The sequence below is a fragment of the Equus quagga genome, chromosome 7 (assembly GCF_021613505.1).
Source record: "Equus quagga isolate Etosha38 chromosome 7, UCLA_HA_Equagga_1.0, whole genome shotgun sequence".
NCBI lineage: Eukaryota > Metazoa > Chordata > Mammalia > Perissodactyla > Equidae > Equus > Equus quagga.
In genome coordinates, this window is record NC_060273.1 from 116079520 (window position 1) to 116098762 (window position 19243).

Sequence of the window (19243 nt, forward strand, 5' to 3'; positions counted from 1 at the left end):
ATATTCTTCTTCTTTAGGAGTGTGTTAGCTATTCTTGGCCATTCTTCCATACAACTTTCTTTTTCTTTCTTTCTTTCTTTCTTTTTTTGTGAGGAAGATTGGCCCTGAGCTAACATCTGTTGCCAATCTTCCTCTTTTTGCTTGAGGAAGATTGTTGCTGAGCTAACATCTGTGCCAACCTTCCTCTATTTTTTTATGTGGGATGCCACCACAGCGTGGTTTCATGAATGGTGTCAGGTCTGCACCTAGGATCCCAACCTGTGAACCCCGGACCGCGGAAGCGGAGCGTGCAAACTCAACCACTACACCACTGAGCTGGCCCCCTCTTTCATACAACTTTTTGAATTATTTTTTCAGGTTCTGTTGGGTTTGAGTGGAATTGTGTTGAATCCATTTATCAGTTGAAGGAAAATTGATATCTTCGTAGTGTTGAGTCTTCTGTCCGTGAATATCGTATATGTCTTCATGAATTTCAGTCTTCTTTAATGTCTTTCAGTAACATTTTATCATTTTCTGCGTATAGCTTTAACATACCTTTTGTTAGATTTATTCTTACCATGTAGGTTTTTTGTTTTTTGCTATCATAAATGTCTCTTTTTTTAAGGAAGACTATGCTTTATAACCAGCTGTTGCTGGTATTTATCAATACACTTTATTTACATATATAAATCACTTTAGCCATCTTGCTAAATTCTCTTTTTATTCCTAATAATATAGTTATTCTTTTTGTTTTTTGAGTCTAGAAAATCTTGTTTCTTGATTCTTTTTGCTTTTTGATGGTGTTTTAGATAGTTACATCATCTGCAAGTAATAACTTTGTTTTCATATTTTCAATCCTTATACATTTTTGTTTTTCTTTATCTTACTATACTCTGTAGAACCTCCAGAAAACTTTGACTAGAAGTGGTAATAGTAAAGTGGTAGTGATTGGCATTCTTTTCTGGTACCTGATTTTGGCGAGGATGCTTTAAATATATTGCCATGAAGAGTAATTTTACTGTAATTTTTTGTTGGTTTTTTGAACCTCTCTGTCATGTTAAGGATGTTCCTTTTTATTCCTAGTTTGCTATGACTTGTCTTCCAAAAATGAGTATTGGATTTTTTCAAATATTTTTCCTGCAGATAGTGAAGTTATTATGGTTTTCTTCCTTTATGTAAATTGCGTGACACTTGTAGATATTCTAATATTTTGTAATGTGCTTTCCAAGTTTAGTTATTCTCAACAGGAGAGTCCCTCAGGGGGCTTAGCTATAATGTTGGAAGTGAAGTCTAGTTGTAAAAGATTTGACTCTCCTGATCATAGGAAGGGATACTGCCACTTGGTGCTTGTGTAGACAGCAGTAATGAGAGTCGTCTGGCATACTGTGTTTAAGCATAGGTCTAATAACATAAATGGTTTAACATTCCACAAAGCATTGTGCTAACAACTTCAGTGCCACAGGGTTAGTTTTCTGCAATTAATAGTGTAGCTAAGTGATGGTTGTCTTTTGTGGGGGAAAAATATTTTGTAGAAGCAAGGAGGGTTCAAAGCTCTTGGTTTTTTGGAATATAAGAATTTTGCTGCCTCAGATCCTTCGTTAATTTAGGCAAGGTATGAATTGTTTGTATTGTTTTCTGAATAAAGTAAGTAACCACGGTAACTAACATAGTAGTTTAAAAAGGTGACTTGAAGTTTCAAATTCCTGATTCTTTTTTTTTAAGATCAGATATTTGTAGTATCATAGCAATGTAGAGCCTCCCCAGATCTTTCTGAGTTCATTGACTGTTGGTCCCAGGATGAGGGCGTTGTTGAAATATGGTACAAACATGAAATTCTAGAAAGTACTATCACTTCATACATAATTGGGAAATTCTAGGAGCCAAAAACAAACCAAACAAAACCCAACACATTCTGAAGGCACTTACATGATAACATTCACAGTTGTTAACACATTTAGGTAAAGTCAAGCTTCTCAGAGATTTTCTCCTTAAAAAAACAATAAGGAGTACACTGTTAGTAGACATTGGATTTGAATGGTACTTGAATGAGTTATTTGCAGTACCATTGTGGTATCCACAAAGCTTAACTTTGCCATTAAACTTTATTGCTGGTGTTAGTAGTATAGATTACTGGTCTTAAGAGTTAATTGTTTGATTATCTTCAACATTCAAACTATCTCAAGTTTATCTTCATTTTTTTCTATAGCAAATGGTATGTTTCTAACTTTGAAGTGTTAGTACAATGTGTGGGATAATAATCAAAATAATAATAAAGGAGTTATTACCAAATTTCAATCCTTGTTAGAAATTGGATAAAATTGGGGTGCTGTTAGGTGGTATGTGGCCAAGGAATTAACTAAATCATGACCAAAGTGAATCAGTGCTTCTGCCTAGATTCTCATTGGAAGATGTATGCAAGGGATAGTGACAGGCCAGGGAGGCAAATTACCATCGACCGAGAACCCCTCAATGCACAGAACCAAAACAAGCTAGACAAGAGCACTTTGACTTACAAAACTTTATATATGATGTTCACCTTTTATACCTGGAAAATAATGTGTTTGCCCCTAATGTCTAGAAAAAGCAGGCTTAGGTGGTTGCCAGCTTCGCTCTGGTGGGAGGGATAGTAGGGACATTTGAAGAGAGAAGTTCTTTAAATGAGTCAGCCTTAAGTCCACTTATCACTCCTGTTTCATGGAAGGAAAAGAGAAGAGTGAGTGAGATGGTCAAGCCTCTCCCCTTTCAAGATGGTGCCTTGACCTTAGGCATTATAGCTGTAGAGAAGAGATGGAGAGAGAAGGCCATTTAGTATGCAGTGAAGGATACTACCTACGCCAATGCAAATGTCTCTTTTGGACTGTTGGAATCATCACATCAAAAAGAAACCACACACCCATTAGCAATCATTCCTCATTCTCCAGCCCCCCAACTCCCAAAAACCATTAATCTACTTTCTGTTTCTGTGGATTTGCCTGTTCTGGATATTTCATACAGACAGTATGTGCTCTTTTGTAACTGGCTTCCTTCACTTAGCGTAATGTTTTCAAGTTCATTCATGTTGTAGCATGTGTCAATACTTCATTCCTTTTTTTTTTTTTTTAAGATTTTATTTATTTTTTCCTTTTTCTCCCCAAGGCCCCGGGTACATAGTTGTATATTCTTCGTTGTGGGTCCTTGTAGTTGTGGTATGTGGGACGCTGCCTCAGCGTGGCCTGATGAGCAGTGCCATGTCCGCGCCCACGACTCGAACCAACGAAACACTGGGCCGCCTGCAGCGGAGCGCGTGAACCCAACCACTTGGCCACGGGCCAGCCCCTACTTCATTCCTTTTTTATTAGTGAATAATATTCTACTGTACGGATGTAACACCTTTTGTTTATCCAGTCATCACTTGATAGACACTTAAGTTGTTTCTACTTTCTGGGATGTAAGTAATGCTTCTATGAACATTTATATATAAGTTTTGGTATGGACATATGCAGCTATTTCTGCTGCATATTATGAAAACTTCGTAAAAGACTACTTGGGTATATACCTAGAAATGGAATTGCTGGGTCGTATGGTAAATCTATGTTTAACATTTTGAGGAACTGCCAAACTGTTTTCTAAAGTGGCTGCACTAGTTTATATTCCCACTAACAATGTATGAGGGTTCCAGTTTCTCTGCGTTCTCACCAACACTTGTTCTTCTCTTTCTTGTTGATTATAGCTGTGTATAGGGTGTGAAGTGGTATCTTATTGTGGTTTCGATTTGCATTTTCCTAATGACTAATGATGTTGAGCGTATCTTTTTTGTACTTTTTGGTCATTGCTTTTTAGTCATTTGTATATCTTTGGAGAAATGTGTATTCTTATTCTTTGTCCGTTTTTTAAATTAGGTTGTCTTTTTATTGTTGAGTCCCCAAAGTTCTTTATATGTTCTGGATACATCTTGTCTCTGAACATCAGAAACCTTTTTGTTTAACTTTGGAAAAAACATTTAGAAAAGTACATTGTCACAGCTTGGATTTTCCAGAATCTGATACAGAGACAAAATTTGGAGGGTAATCTGTTTCTTAGGAATCAGCACTTGCAAAAAGGACAACAGGATTGGTCAGAGAGAGAAGTTGAACTTAATGCAGGCTTGACAAAACCTCCACCAACCCAACAGTGAGCTCTGGAGCAACTCTTGCCTGTCAGAGTTTTCCTGCAACAGGCGGAAGTGGCTGGGCCTTCGTATTCCCACTTGGCTCACTCTGCAACTGCGGGTGCACCTGGGAAAGACATGACCTTGCCCAAGGCAACTCTGCGTCTGAGGCAGACTCCGAAGTGGTCAACAGCTGGAGGCTGTTTGCTGCCTACACTCCCTGCTGCTGAGCAGCATGTTCCCCTTGAAGGGCCACCCGGGGGTTCACCTTAGTGTCTGCCACATGCATATTGTATTTTAGCGTCTAGGTTGAATCTAGAGTTCACAAAGTTTAGCGGAGATGCTAGTAAATGTATTTAAGGAATGAAAAAATTTGATGCAGGCTTTGTGAATGTGTTATTACTGCTATTTCATGGTATTGGCTACTATGAAATCTTATGAAGACAGTTTCTACTTGTTTGTTTTGGCCTGGACTTATGTGTGTTTGTAATATTAATTTGTTTTATTGTTTATGTTTACCATAGAATTAGAGTCTCTTAAGTAGCTTATATGACATTTATATTTGACCATATAAAAGAGGCTACTATTTGTTTGACATATTCTGTTGTTTTTCTAAAATTTTGAGCACATCTTCTTTTTGAGAATTATTTTGTCTTCAGCCATAGCTCTGCTATTTCTGCTGCATATTATGAAAACTTCATAAAAGACTACTTAAATTATTTTTTCTTTTGAGGGGCTTCAAAATTGAGAGTTGTCTTAAGAATTGTCTTAGCCCTTGTTTAACTTCTTGGCATCAGTCTCACATTGTCTTGCAGATATTCTAAGGTTTTCATCTAGCATTGTTGAGTTTCTGTCTTTTTGCTAGCCAAAAAACAATGTGAAACCTAACCAGGTGACTACCAATTTTGGAACCTGTTAAAAAGACACAGTAGTGCAATGTTAGTTTCTTCTAAAATCTTTGTATTTGATGTTTCTTGACTTTTGACTCTTTCTTTTAGATGCGTGATTTACCAAACTATTGTGGAGAATGATGGGGAGTAATTTTTATCAGTCTTAATTCTGAATAGCAAACCAAATAGGCTTAGACAATTTTGGTTGACAGTTTTTGTCTATAGATATATAGATATATGATTAACTATCTTCAACTTGCCCAAACTCCAAATTGTAATACTTTCTGATAATATAAATTAGTGCACAAAAGTGAAAACCTTCTATGAAGTAAAGAAACTGGAGTTGTTTTTCTAGTAGAAGATGAGTAGTTTGACTCTACCAGCATGGTGGAGTAGAAGACGCTCATAACTAGGAGTCAGAATCCCAACCACCCCTTACTATCTGGGATGTCTTAACCACATTACTTAGCTTCTCAAAGCCCAGGATGCCTCATCTCTGTAAAATGCAGATATGTCAACTCTGCCTACCCTGCCAGTTGTGGTGATGACCTAATAAGATAATGGGTGTGAAAGGACTTGGTGACTTTTTGACCACTGTGTGCATTTAGGAGATAGTTGGAACAGTGTTCTTTGGACACAACTTTAATCTAAATGAATGTGGAATTCACATACTTGAGCATTTTCCAGACACATGTTATAATGATTGGAAAAGAACGTAAATTATAATAAAAAATTAGTTTAAATTCCATTATGATCATTTTCAATATAGTCTTGGAAATCCAAGTCAACTCAACAGGTATTTATTGTAGAACTTTATTATTTGTTCTTAGAATTCATCGAAATGGTGCACATCACAAGTTTCTCATTCCTGTAAGCTGGACTAATTTGGACAAATTAGTTGGAATCTGATTATTTCTCATATTATGTGGATTACTAATATATATAAAATAATTTATAGTTTGCAAAATGTTTTGTGTACCTTCTTTCATATAATCTTCATAATCTCCCTGGAAAGAGAAGTTCTCTTATTTTTTTTGTTTTTTCCATTACTTAGGTTAGACAAGTTGTGACTTTCTCAAGGTCACTCAGCTACTAGGTGGTGGAATTGAGATTAAAAACCTGGATTTCTCATTCCAAACCTATTATATCATGTTGCTTGGGAAACTAAGGGATTAATTTGGATATGTTTGGATTGGAAACAGGTATTCCTAGTCTAAGCTAAACCTTGGTCCAAACATAGATTATATTCTCTATAGAAACCACCATTTTCTATGCACCAAGAGCCCATGTTATGCTGGGCTTTGTCCTCCATGTCTGCTGCAGCCTGATGCCCTCGTTCTCCAGCTTCTTCCTCACCACTCGTATATCTGTGTATACACACACGTTTCAAGATATACATTTTTCCCGCCGTAGCCTCAGAACTATAAACTATCCAGGATTATTATGAACTAACCTTTGCTGATGAGCAACTTCTGAGTAACATGGATATTTTATAATTTGGGTGAGTCTTTGGTTCCTCACAAATCCTTGGTACAGATGCACTTACTGTACTTTTGGTTGCAAGTAGTCTATTATGAGCTGGATTTCCAGTAGGCTTAGTGAGCATAGATCTTTGGGATCAAACCAGCTCCAAGGGTCCTAGGGAATTAACTCAGTTTTACTAGTCTTGTGGTATATTTTGTACTCTCATCGTTGCATTCAGAATGTGAGGTGGAAAGGCCTTCTGTTGCAAAATCATCTGTATCTACTTCCTATTTAATACCTGCCTAAAAACAAAAACAGATGTAGCAAACTGAAACTTCTGTGTATCCTTTTGTACATTTTATAAGTGCTCATGCCATATTTGAGCAAACAGGGCAACTAAGAAATATTCTACTGTTTCATGTTTTGAAATGCTGACTGGATAAAGATTACACATGACAAGTTATTTATAGCTTTATTTATACATAGTGGATTCTCTGTTGGAATCATAGAAAGGAAGAAGATATGATAATTGCTTTGTGTAGTTCACAGAATGAAATTGCAAACTGAGATGTTTTGAATCTAGGTTATACTGTAACCATTTCTAGGAAACCATATTTAAACAGCCGTGGTTATCATGAAGTATACAACATGTCAACTGTGTCCCAATTCACATCAGTAAAAACCTTCCACCACTTTATTCCCTATAACCTAACCTCCATCAGATAATACTAAATAAACTATGTCGAGTGCACATATTAATACATATCAAATATATCAAATGGCTTAGTGGCTGCGTTTTCAGTAGTGTTTACCTGTGGTCATGCAGGTTATAACTCTGAATTTTTATTAGGAAAACTAAATTGAGAATTTATAGTGTTCCTGATTGAGCTTCACCAGCTGGGCCACAGCCATGGAAAATAACTTGAAAAGGTGAAAAATCTAGCAGTGAATTAGAGAGCAACAGATAAATTGCTTTAGCTTCATGCTTACCTGCTTTGCATCTGCTGCTGTAAGGTTTAGGGTTACAGATAGTAATTAGTAGTTTCCTAACTTGTTTATCACCACTTCAGTGAATTGTGACGTGTTTTTTTCTGTTGTCTCATATAAAATAAGAAGATGATTATTAATTGATATTTAATCTTGGGAATCTTGAACATGATTCTTGAAAATGTGGATTTTCTTTTCCCCCCTCTATCTTTTGCTTATTTATTTGTAAATTTGACAAATATCCATTGAGCTCCAAATGTGCCAGACATCGTGCTAGGGTCAGACATGATACCTGTCCTCATGGAGGTCAGAGTCTACAGGGAGCATGTTATTAAACAATGTAGAGTATTTAGAGCTTTTTTCAAGCTTTATTGAGATATAATTGACATATAACATTATGCAATTTAAGGTGTACAACTTGATGATTTGATATATACATGTATGTATTGCAAAATGATTACCACAGTAAAGTTAGTTAACCTGTCCATCACCTCACATATTTATCTTTTTTTTTTTTGTGATGAGAACTTTTAAGATCCGCTCTCTTAGCAACTTGCAAGTATACAATACAATATTGTTATCTGTAGTCACCATGCTATACATTAGATCCCCAGAACTTTAAAATGTGAATCTTGAAAATGACTATTGCACCAAAAATGTTTTATAATTTCACCTTCATTAAAACAGTCAGAATGATATAATCATATAAATTGTTCTCTTTAGAAACCAGACTATTTGGGGCCAATGGAAAATAACCTAGCAGTTTATATTTAGAAGAAATACTGAACTAGCAGAAGGATAGAGTGGAAAAATGTAAGAAGTTCCCCGTAGGTAATTTAGTTTTGGGATTGTTAGCAAAGAGCACTGTGTGAAATCTCTCGTTATGAACATTTCTCTTTCATTTTTGCTACAGGATGATGTATAATAAGGAGTTGCTGGAGAAACTTGTGCACAAACTTTTGGGACTTGACAGATAAGACTAATTCCTGAATGTAAATAGATGGCCCTTACAAATATTGCTTTTTAATAACAGTATTATAATTTTCTGTCTAGGTCTTATATATTTTATCTGTGGCTGTTTGGCAGTTTGATTTGGTAGCTAGAGAGTAAGCCCCTTCCTGGGCTGTGACCATGTCTGTTTCCTCACCATTGCACCCTGGTATCTTGCACATTGCCCACCCTGTAGACTAGGATATGTTTCTTGAAAGGAATATAGACACATTTTATTCATGTAGAATTTACAGAGTTTTGAGTTACCTCTTCACAGAAAAAAATTACTACTACTTCCATGCTAAGTGAAAATGTTTTCCCAGTCAAAAAGTCTTGTATTCTGTTAATATCCTATATTAGGAAACCTCACACCATTGGGAAACAATAATACTGCTAGTAATAGCAATGATTGGCTATACACACTTTCTGTAATATTAATTCTCAACCACTATTAGATGAGCTACATTTTACAAATGAGGAAACTGAATATAATACTAAGCGACTTGTCCCTGGCCATAGAGTTATTATTAAGTAGTGAAGCTAGGATACATTTACAACAGGTAAAAAATATAAGCCGACATATGTTGAGCACTTAATTACATATCAGACACTATGCTAAATGTTTTACATTTAACCGCACTGTAACACTATGAGGGGAGCATGATTATCATTTCCATTTTACATATGTGGAAAATGAGGCACAGAGAAGGTAAATAATTTGTAAAGGGCACATGGCTAGTTAGTGGTAGAGATGGAGGGCCCCTCCTCTTATACCACCTTACCGACAGTTAGAATTGAGATAAGGGCGGCATTGATTTATCACTGTTTGGAATATTCATAGTTTTAAAATATTATTTTCAGTATTCGGGTTTTTTAAAGTATTTTCTCCTACACTCTGCTGATCATGAAAATGCCTCATTTTTAAAAGGTAATTATAGCATGTGCCTCTGAATGTTAACTGAAGTTTGCTTTGTGGGTAGCAAGTCAGTTGGGTTCCTCAATCAGGGGAATATTCAGTCTTGTTTTCTTATTGTCGTGAATGTAGTTTTTATATAATTTAATTGTTATGGATTGACTAAATTAAATTTTTTCTTTTGTATGTGTTGCATTTTTTTCTTTTAAACTTTAAGAATAGTTTTTTTACTGTTCGTGGACCCCTTGGGAAAAACCATCTATTTATAGTTTAAATGCCTTCCCTTTGGCCAAAGTAGAGCAGAATTAGATTTTAGTAAATCATAATTTTATATTATGATTTACTGAAGTGCCATTTACGGAGTATAGTTTCCAGACTTTGAATTTGGCATGGTTTTATTTTTAAGAGAGCTAATTTTTTTCCTTAAAGTTGTATTTTGAATTACACTAGAGGTAATTTATAGCTACTTTTTGTATTTGTGTGTTTTTCTCCTTCTGACTGCATATTCCAGGAGGAAGACATTCTGGCCTTGTAAATGGCTCATGCTTACAGTTTATTCTAGAAGAAATTTCCAGTTTTTGAAACTACCTGGAGATGTTTTTAAAAAACATTAGGTGATAGAGAACTAAACCTAAATGGTAAGTTTAGCTAAATTCAGTTCAGCAAGATTAGGTATCTTTATGTATAAGGTATTGTGTTTGGTGACTTGAGAGATATAAAGATGACACAAATTTGATACCTCTATCCTGGGGCTTGTAATCTGTTAGCTGAACCAGACAAATACATAAATAACTATAACGCAAGGCAGGCTATGATAAGTACTGTGGTATAGGCATCATCAAAATGCAGTGGGAAATCAGGATAGAGAGATTAATCCCAGCGGGGAGGATCTAGGAAGTTCTCATGGAGTAGGTAGGATTGAGTAGAGCTTAATTTATTGCTTTCATTCATTCTAGACTGTCTTCTGAAGATTGATGTCTATTTCCTTGAGCTCTTTAATTTTGTTGCCAATTTGGATAAACATGTCACAAATCCAGCAGGGAGGTCCAGATGAAAAAGAAAAGACTACAGCACTAAAAGGTACATACTTAATTTGCTTTTTTAGGATATTTTCATTATGCCTAATGAAGGTATAGAAATATTTAGGTGACCTTCCATTCATTTCAATTCTAAAATAAGAATATCAGTACTTTATAATTATTTGTATCCCTTACAGCAACTATCTCAGTATCTGAGAGGTAGTATGTACTCAGTAAATAAATCATAGAATCATGTAAATTTACAGCTATAATATTTCTTAATGTTTTTCTTATTCAAGGTTATATATTTAATGGTAAAACTAACACCATAGGACTCTTGAGTCAAGACTAGTGCCCTTACTGTATTTTTGTTGATCGGAATGTCATACTAGGTTAGGATAATGATCTCCCTAATCCTGTATTCTATCTTTGTGGCATTGGTGCTAAGGATGTTTTATGAGAGGGCTTCCATGTTAACACTGTAGAAGAAATCTGCCTTAAATATTCTTTGGGAATTTTGAGTTCTAGACTTTTTAAATGACTTTTTAAAGACTAGAACCTTAAACAGTTCTAGACTTTTAAAATCTGCTACCTAAAATAATTTTACTCCTAAAAGAAGTATCCATTGTTGAATACTTTGAGGTACTCCAATCCATAACTTCAATCCACCGAAGTTTTATTCATTATCATATATTTCAATCTGTCTAGTGACTTGCCCAAGATCAGATTATATAACTAACTTGTGCAGGCTCTCTCAGTTACTTTCTTTGATGGTGGAAAAAAATCTTATGGGTTTTCTAAATGTCAGGATGCCAACTATGCCAGATAATAAGAGTGACTCTCTTTTACTTGATTCAGTGTGTAGAGTTTATCTGTTCTTCAAGATGCTTTGTAAGAGATGCCCCAGCTTAATATGTACCAGACTATCTTGGCTATGGCCACTTCTCTGAATCCCTTGCTGCTGTCCTACCCTGCTGTGCCAGGCTTGATGATAAAGATACCCCAAGAATCTCTCCTACTACCTTCTTTTCTTTCTTTTCGTGAAAACCTAAAGCATATTAGGATAAAGCAGCCAGTTTCTTAGCTCAGTTTGCCTCACTATGTTCTTGCTTTTAGAGCTAATGATCTATCAAGGGAATCGTGTAACTAGCCCTTACCTGCAAAAATGGAAAATGGCTAAGAGCATTGCTTTCTCCTCACAAATGTGAGAGATTATGATGTCTTGGATTAGGATGGTAGCAGAGGGGATGATGCAGAATGGACAGATTCTGGTTATGTTTTGAAGGAAGAGATGACAGTATTTACTTTTGGATTAGAAGAAACTAAGATAACTTTGAAGGTTCTTGCCTAAATAGCTCTCCGATAGGTGCCATTAATTAGATTGAGGAAACTGTGGGAAAAGCAGGTTACAGTGGTGGTGGTGGAAAGCAAGAGTTAGGTTTTAGACTTATTAAATATTAAACTGAGATGCCACTTAAACCTGAAGGTGGAGAAGTTGAGTGTGGAGTTTGGAAAAGCATTTGGGTTAGAAATAAAAGTTTTGGGAATCATTAGCATAGAGATAATATTTAAAGTTATGGTCCTAATTGAGATCACCAACAGATGTCAGTGTAGCCAGAAAAGGGAAGAGATCTGAAGATTCAGCCCTGGGACATCTCAGTCTTAGGGGCAGAAAATGAGGAGGAACCAACAAAAAGGGCTGAAAATGGTTTTCTAGTGACATAGGCTGAGAACCAGGAGCAAGGGAGAAATCCTGAACACCAAATGAAGAAAATGGGAGTGATTGGTTTAGTCATGATGTTGAGTCAGATTCAATGAGAACTGAGAATTTACTTTTGGATTTGATAGTGTGGAGGTCATTGGTGATCTTCACGAAGAGCTGTTTCAGTGAATTGGTGGAAATGAAAGCTGTATTGGGGAACTTCAGTATAGAATGGGAAGAGAGGAATTGGAGATAGCTGTAGAAAACCCTGTAACACTTTTTACTGCATGTTTGTATGGTGCTGGGAATCACCAGCATACTCAAAATAATGGTCGATTTAGGAGACAGAACAAGAAATGTGTGTGAGTTTCCATCTAAATAGACTTGTTAAGTAGATTTTGTGCATCTTCAACCTTACTTGATAATGTGAAAATTTGATTTCCCAAGTTATGGCTCCAATTTACAGTTCCACAAACAGTATATAAGAGTTTAGATGGATTTTTCTGGATTTTAGAGGTAGTACGGTGATGTTAAAAGAGTATGGATAGGATCTAAAGATAGAAGTATCTGGATTCAAACTCAGGCTTTTCCAGTTACCATGAACAAGTTGCTTACTTCTCTGAGTCTTTTTATTCATTGGTACAATAAGAATAAGAATGCTTACTGTTCATGAACTTGTAAGGATTAATGAAGGAGTCATATTAGAAATATTAGAAACTAAAATGGCAAAGCATAATAAAGTATATTTTAGAACAAATTGGCAAACTGAATAAATCTTTATCTCTAAAATAGTTCTATTTATCAGTTTTTTCTTTTATGGATTGTACTTTTGGTGTTATCTGTAAGAACTCTTTGCCTAGCCGTAGTTCATGACCGTTTTCTCCTTTGTTTTCTTCTAAAGGTTTTCTGGTTTTAGATTTTACATTTAAATTAATGATGCATCTTAAGTTAATTTTATAAAAGGTGTGAGACTTAAGTCAAGCTTTGGTTTTTTTACCTGTTGATGTCCAATTGCGCCAGCGCCATTTGTGAAAAAGACTATCTTTTCACTATTGAATTACTTCTTCAACTTTGTCAAAAATGAATTGGGCATATTTGGTTGGGCTTGTTTTGGGGTTCTCTCTTTTATTGCATGGATCTGTGTCTATCTCTTTTCCAATACCATACTCTCTTGACAACTGTATAGTAAGTCTTAAAATTGAGTCAAGTGATATTTTCCACTTTCTTCTTTTTCAAAATTGTTTAGCTTGTCTGAGTTGTTTGCCTTTCCATGTGAATTTTAGAGTAAAATTGTCTGTATTTGCAAAAAAAAAATTTTACTGAGATTTTGATAAGAATTGTATTTAAAACTATACATAATTGTCGGGAGAATTGACATCTTTACTAAATTGAGTCTTCCAATCCATAAACGTGGTATGTGTCTCATTTATTTAGATCTTTGATTTCCTTTGTCAGCATTTTGCAATATTCAGCATATGCCTTATACATTTGTTATTAGATTTATACTTGTTTTAACTTTTTAGAGTGATTGTAAATGGCATTGTATTTTTAATTTCAATTGCAGCTTGTTTACTGATAGTTTATGGAAATACAATCAAATTTTGTGTGTTGATACTATATCCTATGATTTTGCTGAAGTCACTTATTAGTTCTAGGAGGTCTTTTTTTTGTAGATTCCTTGGGATTTTCTATGTAGATCATGTCATTTGCAGATTGGACAGTTTTGTGTCTTCCTTTCCATCTATATGCCTTTTATTTCCTTTCCTGCTTTTTTGTGCTAAGACTTCCAATACTATGTTGAGTAAGAGTGTGAGAATGGACGTTCTTTCCTTGTTCACTAGGGGTAATAGGGAGTCATACACTCCCATTTTTACCCCTTAATTTCTATATCTGTGAATCCTGGCTATGGGAGAAACAGCACCATATACAGTGATAACATCGTTTGAGGACGGAGATATGGTGTGAGAAATGTGTTGTTAGATGATTTTGTTCTTGTGCAAGCATCATAGAGTATACTTACACAAACCTAGATGTTATAGTCTACTGCACACCTAGGCTATATGGTACTAATCTATGGGACTACAGTTGTATATGCAGTTCATCCTTGACTGAAACATCATTATGCAATGCATGACTGTATTGGACACTGATTCAAAGTATATACAGCCTTCTGGAGAATCTTGCCCCAGCCCTGCAAGGTACTACCACCTAGCTGGTGCTATAACTGAATCTTCAAAAGGCCATTCCACCATTCTGTCAAACTAGGTGCTTCAGGATGTTGGGGAACATGATAAGACAAGTGAATTCCGTGAGCATAGGCCTATTGCTGCACTTCTTTTGCTGTGAAGTGAGTTCCTTGATCAGAAGCAATGCTATGTGAAATACCATGATGGTGGATAAGGCACTCTGTAAGTCCACGGATAGTAGATTTGGCAGAAGCATTGCATCTGTGGAAAGAGAAAGTGTCTATTCCAGTAAGAACAAAATATTGCCTTTTTCATGATGGAAGTGATTCAATGTAATCAACCTTCTGCCAGGTAGCTGACTGATCATCCTGGGTGATAGTGCCGTATTGGGGATTAAATGTTGGTTTCTGCTGCTGGCACATTGGATAGTCAGCAGTGGCTGTAGTCAGGTTGGCTTCAGTGAGTGGAAGTCTGTATTGATGAGCCCATCCATAATCTCCATCCCTGCCACCATGGCCACTTTCTTCATGAGCCTATTGGGCAATGAGAGGGGTGCCTCGGGGACAGAGGCTGTCAGATTTATTTCCCACTCTCTGACATGCAAATGTCTTACCAGTAAGTCTAGAGTAATTGCTACTTCTTGCTCACTAGGTCCAATCAGTATAATGTCATTAACGTAATGGGCCAGAGTGATATCTTGTTGAAGGGAAAGGTGATCAAGATTCCTGCAAACTAAATTATGACGTCGGACTGGAGAGTTGATGTATCCCTGAGGTAGGACAGTGAAGGTGTATTGCTGGCCTCGCCAGCTGAAAGCAAACTGATTCTGGTGGGTTTTATTGACAGTGATGGAGAAAAGGGCACTTTCCAGATCAATATCTGCATACCAGGTACCAGGGATGTGTTAATTTGCTCAAGCAATAAAACTACATCTGGTACAGCAGCTGCCTTTAAAGTCACCACCTAGTTAAGCTTAATGATAATCCACTGCCGTTCTCTAAGTTCCATCTCTCTTCTGGACAGGCCAGATAGGTGAATTGTATGGGCATGTGGTGGGAATCTCCACCCCTGCATCTTTCAAGTCCTTGATGGGGGCACTAATCTCTGCAATCCCTCCAGGAATGTGGTATTGCTCTTGGTTTACTATTTTCCTAGGTAGAGGCAGTTCTAGGGGCTTCTACTTGGCCTTTCCTGCAATAGCCCTCATTCCACAGGTCAGGGAACGAATGTGGGGATTCTGCCAGCTGCTGAGATATCTGTTCTTTTTTTTTTTTCAAGGATTTTAAACTTTTTTTTTCTTCTTTTTTTCTCCCCAAATCCCCCCAGAACATAGTTGTATATTTTTAGTTGTGGGTCCTTCCAGTTGTGGCATGTGGGATGCTGCCTTAACATGGCCTGTTGAGTGGTACCACGTCTGCACTCAGGATCTGAACCAGGGAAACCCTGGGCCGCCGAAGCAGAGCACGCGAACTTAACTGCTTGGCCACGGGGCCAGCCCCTGAGATATCTATTCTAATTATGCATTCTAGAACTGGAGAAATAACCACAGAATGGGTTCAGGGACCTCTGTGAGATGGATCTGAGCTAAAACTCTGTTGATCACCTGACCTCCACAAGCCCCTCCTCTGACTGATGAAGCACAGTGACTTTTTGGATCTCCTGAAATCAGTGTCAGTTCAGAGCTGGTGTCCAGAAGTCCCCCAAAGTTCTGATTATTTCCTTTCCCCAGTGTGGTTACTTTGGTAAAAGGCGATAGATCCCTTTGGGAAATAGTGGGAGAAGGATTAACAGTATAATCCTTGAGCGGACTCTGCCTTCCTTTTTCCCAAGAGGTACTGGGTCTGTAACCTGGCTTGAGTCTTGGAATTGACTGTGACTCTGTTTTTATGATTCAGGTTAGATTTTTGTTCATTTGACCTGGAACTTTTCTACTTATACATCAAGTAAGAATTTTGTAGGCTTTCTGTCTATTTCACTACTAGCAACACCATGATCAGCTGGCCGTTGTCAAGGGTCTGTGCAGGTCAGACTATTATGATTGCTGCTTTGACTCTGCTGTCCATAATGGTAACCACGCCCAGCTCGCTTTTGGTGGTTGAGTGCTGTCACTTGGCTGCTGCCACCCCGGAATCCAATTATTCTTATTGCATTTATGTTTCTCAGTTCAGTGACTTCACTTCCCACTGTAAGGTCTGACATAAGAGAAGAGCCATCACAGAGCTCTTCAAAGATGCCAGCATTCTCACAAATTTATTTCTCATAGTAGTGGTGAAAGGTATGTCTTCTGGTTCCTCTCATTGTGGGTGAGTAGATCTTCAATGACAAATCCACTCTAACATTCCTGTCTTCCTAAACCTTTGCATCCCTTCCTCTTTGTTAAACCAAAGCAGGTGTGGCATTTGTAATTCACTCACTGTGGGCCACCTTTTGGTCTGTGTTTCAGCCAATCAATCAAACAAACTGTTAGAACCCTTCCTACTACTTAAGCTACAACATTAAATCTCTGCCTAGTGAACCTGTATCAGTAAATATGACCTGATCGTTCCTCCTGCCATTATCCTACACCCTTAATATCCATTCCCACACATATTCTCTGGATTTATGTCTGTATGAATTAGAAAACCCAAGTAGTTCTTTGGAGTGTTGTATATCTCCTCATGAGTCATACTTTGTACCTCACCTTTAAGGGAAAGTATAGAAGCAAAGAGGAGTTTGGGGGGTGGGTCCTGAGAAGAATGAGCTTTGTCTTGCATGGCAACGCCATTGTGGAAGGCCATTACAGTGTCCTCAGGCAAGGCAGGTTAATTCCCTCGGAGGGTAGAGAAACCACTTCCACTGAGGGTGGGTAGGTTTCTTTCACTGGCAAAGAAGACATCAGAATTTAGAGGCTCATCGTCCCCAGCTTCATTAGGGTTCTCCCACATGTCACCATTTCAACTTACAGCATCTCATTTTTTCCCAATCAAATGCCCTCACTTTAACAGTAGATACCTGCAGGGCTGGTAGTTCTACTTGCATTATAATTCAAGATGAGCTTCTCTGTTTGATTTTCAGCAATCTCAGCCTTTGGCTACAAGAGATAAAGGTCTCCTTCAGAGCACATAGAAACTTTCACTTACTTTATGCTCTGCTTATTCGGCTGCCCTTTTCTTTCACCACTTTGTCCAGTGACATTAGGAGCAACCAGCTAATCTCGTTATGTTTGTTAGTTTTCCAAGTGTTGGGAAGTATCATATACATAGTTACCCAGCTCCTTACTTCTTATAAGTGGTTAATTAGGATTTCCAATGGAAGTATTGTGTGTATCTCTATTGCCAGATCACACCATGGACTCTCAGTGCTCTCTTTACTACTGGAAATCAAGTCATTAACATCTTTGAATCCAATCAGATCAGAGAGTCAATTCTAGAAACTCCAGAACCAACTCAGAAAACTCATTCTTAACATTCTGTTCCTCTAGAACCACTCTTGGTACCAAAGTCTGTATTAGTCCCAAGATCTACTGGTGGCAAGTAGGAGACCCAGAAGAGTTGATGGTGTATTTCTAGTCTGAGTCAGAAGGTCTGAGAACTAGGAGAGCCGATGGTATAAGTTCCAGTCTGAGTCTGAGTCTGAAGGCAGAAGATTGACATCCTAGCTTGAAGACAGTCATACAGAGAGTGGGAATTCTGTCGAGTGTCAGCCTTTTTGTTCTATTCAGTCCTTCAGTGGATCCAAAGAGGTTCATCCATATTGGGGTGGGGAATGCAATCTGCTTTACTCAGTCTACAGATTCACATGTTAATCTCATCCAGAAAAACCTTCACAGACACAATCAGAATAACATTTAACCAAATATCTGGGCACCCCATGGCCCAGGTAAGTTGACACATAAAATGAATCATCACACCATTCATCTGTCTGCAGACACTTGGGTTGCTTCCACCTTTTGGCTATTATAATTCTTCTGCTATGAACATGAGTGTACAAATATTTGTTTGAGTCTCTGTTTTCAATTCTTTTTAGGTATCAAATGGTATTTTTATCTAGTTATTGCGTATGCTTAGTTGAAGTTTAGAATTCCAGTTGCTGAATCACTTTAATCACCAGAGGCATGTTTTAGAAAAAACAGTTTTGTCACATCTGATGCATATTTAGTTTGTATGGATTCAGTTGTACTGTATTTTATAGGTGATTGAGTGGATTTTCAATGGAAATGTTTTATTATACTTGATTTTTGCCTAATCCACTGCCTTTGGAACCCAATCTTTGTGTACATTGCAGCTATACAGTATTGCTTTTCTTTTACAAAGCAGAAAAAATAATTTCTGACAGTTCCTTTCTACATGTCTTCTCAATGCTAATGAAATGAAAAAAAATCTGTGTCTCGTTCTCTAGTTGACAGAGGAGAAGTTTGAGGAATGCCTATTTATTTAGTTTTCATTTTGTCACTCAAAGGAAGATTGTGAACAAAGCAAACACATTTCTGTATTCATAACTTTATTCTTTAAAAGGTAATGAAGAGGAAGGCAGAATATTTTAGGCTTGATATAGCACATAGAATAAATATGATGATCTTGAAAGAGCACTGAGGTATTGGGAAGTATGTTGATTTTATTAATCCCACTTTACTATTAAGGTATAATTTTGGTCAAGCCAGTTTAGCTCTCTGAGTTCATTTCCTTGTCTAAAAGATAGTGAAGATGATAATACATGCTGCTATTTTATAGGGTTGTGATGATAAAATGAGATAAAGTATGTGGAATCTTTAAAATGGTATATAGATGTTAGATGGCAATTTATGATCTGAGCTGATAGAAAGAGAAAATCGCTATTAGACTTAATCCATCTGCTTATATATTGGATGGTTTCTGTGTGTCTGATTTAAAGGTTTCTAAGTTTTGAACTGTGGAAGATGACTGTGAAGTGAAATTTGATTTTGCCCAGGACCTTCAATTCACTGGAAGGAGAGAAGTGAGAATCTTGTAGCCACTCTAAGCCAATTTTT

General features: G+C 37.0%; 1 protein-coding gene across 2 annotated transcripts in view; it reads left to right on the forward strand.

The window, feature by feature from the left end:
• The window catches only part of FAM172A (family with sequence similarity 172 member A), a 384459-nt gene that overhangs the window by 23557 nt on the left and 341659 nt on the right, over positions 1 to 19243 (forward strand). For both annotated transcript variants that reach the window (XM_046665307.1, XM_046665308.1), the window contains exon 2: positions 10306 to 10429. In XM_046665307.1, the coding sequence (XP_046521263.1) occupies positions 10324 to 10429 (106 nt within the window). In that variant the 5' untranslated portion in view covers positions 10306 to 10323. The remainder of the gene's footprint in view (positions 1 to 10305; positions 10430 to 19243) is intronic.